The sequence below is a fragment of the Electrophorus electricus genome, chromosome 21 (assembly GCF_041902795.1).
Source record: "Electrophorus electricus isolate QZ-2024a chromosome 21, ASM4190279v1, whole genome shotgun sequence".
Taxonomy (NCBI): Eukaryota; Metazoa; Chordata; class Actinopteri; order Gymnotiformes; family Gymnotidae; genus Electrophorus; species Electrophorus electricus.
In genome coordinates, this window is record NC_137517.1 from 13,752,501 (window position 1) to 13,757,500 (window position 5,000).

Below are 5,000 nucleotides of genomic sequence, written 5' to 3' on the forward strand. Positions count from 1 at the left end.
CGATTAGTCAGACTGGCTAGCTAGCCAGCCATGTTTTAATATCTCTCTATTTAAATATAATATCCTTGGTATTGGTTTACGCTTTACTGTCATATTAATGATTCGCGAGAGAGTACCAATGCCACACAGGGATATTTTAGCCTTAAAAAGGACATTTTACGAGCTACTTTTCATAAATATAACCTCTCAAGTCCCATGAAATCTTTCCTGTTCGTTTAGCCTCATTAAGTCTGTCTACTGTTGTTATCTCTGGGGGTTTCACTAACCCTCCCACACTTGAAAGCCCAGGTTGCAGCAAAAGCCTCCTTTAAAATCACGCTTAAAAGTAGAATTTGTTCCAAGAGCTACTTAAGTAGGTACCGTGGAGTTCCTACCCACCTCTGGCAGCTTAGTTTTGTGTTTAATGGATATGTCTTCTGAACGTTCATGTAAGAGCCCGCTCCTCTAAGATACAAGCTCTGAAACATTTGCTGGTTCGCACCAACTTTGGCGAAGGTATTGTGGTGAGTGTGTGTGCTGGTGTGTGTGTTACCTTGTTCTTCTTGAAGAAGAACAGCTTGCTCTTTCCCTTTACAGACTTGTCTGGCTTATCTGGCTTGGTGAGGCTGTTCTCTGACACTGTCCTCTTCATTGCCTGACCATAGTCTTCAAACTCCACGTCGCCAGGCGGCTCGAAGCCTGATTTGTACGACTCCACCACCTGTGCCGAGTCCTGCAAACACACACGCACGCACACACACACTCACTACTTTAGTGATGCACTGCTGCAGCAGTAATACTGTACAGCTCTGTAGCCCCGCCCAATCAGCAGCCACACCTGGCTGTCCCCAACCCTAAGGTGCTCCACCCCTCTGCATTTCCCCTCCGTGACCCTTCTCTATCCTCTCTGTGCTCTCTCCATGACCTTCTGTGTCCCTTCCATGACCCCTCAGTGACCCTTCCCTGACCCTGCCTTGACACATAATAAAATTGGTCTCGCTCTCTCTCTCTCTCTCTCTCACACATACACACCCACACTACACCCCCTCCAACCTACCGCACCCCCACATTGACCTGTGACAGTGTACAAATGTGTTTTGCAGGCAAGACTGTGTATATGTATATATGTATGTGTGTGTGTGTGTGTGTGTGTGTGTGTGTGCTTGTGAGGGACCCACAGTCTTGGGTTCCATACTCTCTGCTGTATGTTTGTGTATGTGTGTTCGCATGGTGTGTGTGTTTGTGTGAGACCCACAGTCTTGGATTCGATGCCCTCCGCTGCCTTGGTAATGCCATCCAGACACTTCCCCACAATGGGCAGAATCTGTCGGTCCACCTCCGCAAACGTCTTCATGGACTCACCCACCCGCTCAATCCTCCGCTCCTCCATCTCCTGGAGCTTCTGCTCACACACACACACACACACAGACACGCGCGTGCTGCTGTAGTGTGGCTCTGAGCCTGTTTATACAGTGTGTGTGGGTGTGTGTGTTTACCTGAAAGATGTTGGGGATGAGTGTGTGGTAATGTTCGGTCTGCTCCTGGTTAAATTTCTGCAGGTAACTGGAATACTCGTTCTTACTGTCGGATGCCATATGGTGTCTCAGCTGAGCTTGCTGCCTTGCCTGGAGAGAGAGAGAGAGAGAGAGAGAGAGAGAGAGAGAGAGAGAGCGAAAGAGTCATTATATTTAGCCTGACATTACTGATCATGAAACCATCACTAACATTGACTTCCATATGTCCAACGCCACACACACACACACACACACACACACACACACACACAGAGGTTTCATTAAGTAATAACACAAGCCAGCGCTTTGGGCATTCATTATGTTTGACAGTAAGCAGTCCAGAAGCAGACGCATGCGCCACAGTCTAGAATGAACATCAGTTCTAGAGCTCATCAAGCGGAAGGGCGAGACTTTAGAACTGGACGCGGGATGCGTCCGGATGAGTCCCGCAACAACGGTAGAGCTTCAGCAGAGGACGGGAGAAGAGATCCGCTTAATTGTAACATGCACACAAGCGTCTGTGCACTGAGAGAAGAGATGGAGGGAGAGAGAGAGAGAGAGAGAGAGAGAGAGAGAGAGAGTGAGAAACCGAGCAAATGTCATCTTCACCACATCCTGAACTTATTCTCGGAAATCAAGGCTTCAGATTCTTTGTATCCATGGACACATTCAGAAACCCAGCCTGATGTCGCGTATTCTACAACCAACAGGGTCCTAACCGCCATGCCACACACTGAACAGAAAGCTCTCGAAAGGTTTATATAGATGCTTGTGTTTGCAGCCACGTAATTGGACAGTAGGACAGACAAACGTCGCATCAACAGGTGAGACCTTACAATGGGTGTGCCTGTGGGTGCACACAGGTAGGGACACACACACACACACACACACACACACACACACACAGACACACACAAAGACACGCACACACCTGCCCCCTGTGCACCTACCTTAAGGTAACATCGCTTCAAGGCATGGTTTAAAAAAAAAGTCACTCCACCGCGCACACACACGCACGCGAACACACACACACACACACAAACACACATAGGATTATCTTGGAGGTGAATGTTTTCCGGTCCTCGAAAACTGAAATATAACCAGGATGTCACGGTTACGGCACACAACCCAGAAGGTTAGTTGTGTTCAGACAAACGCAAATGTAGTGTAAACAAGCCCACGCGATCCTGAACAAACGCATTATGGAGAAAACAGAGTCAGTGCGGCAGTGTGTGATTGGAAACCATTCAGGGAATGTCTCTCTTCCCGTGTGGGCCAAAACAATGCGGAATACTGACTGATTCACATCTGGCTTACACATACTCATGATAGGAAGAAAAAGAGGGAAGGAGTGATGAGGAGAGAGAGACAGAGAGAGAGAGAGAGAGAGAGAGAGAGAGAGAGAGAGAGAGATAAAGACAGAGAGAGAGAGAGAGAGAGAGAGAGAAGAGAACAATAACTGCTGTACAAGGATTTGTTAAAGTAGGCGTGTTGTCATGACACAAATCCAAGACACACACACACACAGAGAAACACACACACAGAGAAACACACACACAGACACACACACACACATACACACACACACACACACACACGCACACACACACAGTGGTGGAGGTGGAGAGGAATGTGAGGAGAGAAACAGAAACAAAAAAGTAACAAAAGATGGAAAAAGAAATGAACTGATAGACTGCTAGAAAACTATCAGTGTTGGACCATCTCTCTATCAGTGCTGGACCATCTCTCTATCAGTGTTGGACCATCTCTCTATCAGTGCTGGACCATCTCTCTATCAGTGCTGGACCATCTCTCTATCAGTGTTAGACCATCTCTCTATCAGTGCTGGACCATCTCTCTATCAGTGCTGGACCATCTCTCTATCAGTGCTGGACCATCTCTCTATCAGTGCTGGACCATCTCTCTATCAGTGTTAGACCATCTCTCTATCAGTGTTGGACCATCTCTCTATCAGTGCTGGACCATCTCTCTATCAGTGCTGGACCATCTCTCTATCAGTGCTGGACCATCTCTCTATCAGTGTTGGACTATCTCTCTATCAGTGCTGGACCATCTCTCTATCAGTGCTGGACCATCTCTCTATCAGTGTTGGACTATCTCTCTATCAGTGTTGGACCATCTCTCTATCAGTGCTGGACCATCTCTCTATCAGTGCTGGACCATCTCTCTATCAGTGATAGACCATCTCTCTATCAGTGTTGGACCATCTCTCTACTGTCTCCATGCTGTCTCTTCTATCTCTCTGCGATCTCTGGGTCATCTCTAGCTTATGAACTACAAGTAAAAGTTCACTTCAACATGTCAACAACATGTAACATATGTAGCAGATCATTGCCAAAGTACACACACACACACACAAACAAAGATTTGTGCAGAGCATGTTCCTTAATGTGTGTGTAATCCACAGATGTATAGGATGTGTGCGTCTATGTTAAAGAGTGTGTGTGTGTGTGTGTGTGTGTGTGTGTGTGTGTGTGTGTGTGTGTGTGTGTGTATGTGTGTGTGTGTGTACTTTGGCAATAATCTGCAAGTTACATATTAACGGGTATTCGAAAAAACTAAATACCCATAACCAGTAGGCAGACACAAACACACACACACACACACTGTGTCTCTCTTTCTCACACACTCCTACCTTTTCCACGTCTGCCTTTGTCACGTTGATGTCAGCATCCATTTTCTCAAAGTACTGCTGTGCTCGGTCAGCCTCTTTACAAGCTCTTTCAAAATTCCGCTTACACTGTAAAACACAAAAGCGTACGTACACACACACACACACACACACACATATTGATAAGTACAGTGATAAACAGACTTACACTGGCATTTTTACAGTGGGTCCAAAGCTTCATCATATTTATTTCATGATTATTATTCTACTACCAAAAACACGCACACACAAGCACGCACGCGCGCGGACACACACACACACACACACACACACACACACACACACACATACGCACACACAGAACATGAGTAATATTAACAGGCTGTGCTATCTTCCATCTTCTGTTGTTTATTCTTCTGTTCAGTCATTAATGTCTTCGTCCGGCTTGTTTCATTCGGGAAGACAATCAATGCTTGTTGCAGGAGTCCCCTCTGAACACAGCCATGTCTCCCTCGCACAGTGAGATCATAAACTCTCTCTCTCTCTCACACACACACACACACACACACACACACACGCACGCACACGCACAGACGCACACGCACGCGCGCACACACGCATGCAAACTCTCTCATATTGAGGCAAACCCACACACTTAAAAATGCAATCTCGCACTCAAGTTCAACTACAAACAAAGAAACACAGACATAAATAAACACACATAAAAAAATAAAATTAAATATGAAACTGCCAGACTGAGGGGAACGCACGCTAACATAACTATCTGACAAATACGGTGTCGTTTTCACACATATACACACCACAGAAGGCAGACAGACGAATATAGTGTTTGGTACGCTTTACCTCTGTGTGTG

At 46.2% G+C, this 5,000-nt stretch overlaps 1 protein-coding gene across 32 annotated transcripts in view; it reads right to left on the reverse strand.

Moving 5' to 3' along the window:
* fnbp1b (formin binding protein 1b) overlaps positions 1–5,000 on the reverse strand; it is a 68,324-nt gene that overhangs the window by 21,795 nt on the left and 41,529 nt on the right. For all 32 annotated transcript variants that reach the window (XM_035521194.2, XM_081704245.1, XM_081704227.1 and 29 more), the window contains 4 exons: positions 4,150–4,254; positions 1,476–1,604; positions 1,235–1,381; positions 533–712 (listed from right to left, as the gene is read on the reverse strand). In XM_035521194.2, coding sequence (XP_035377087.1) covers positions 533–712; positions 1,235–1,381; positions 1,476–1,604; positions 4,150–4,254 — 561 coding nt within the window. The remainder of the gene's footprint in view (positions 1–532; positions 713–1,234; positions 1,382–1,475; positions 1,605–4,149; positions 4,255–5,000) is intronic.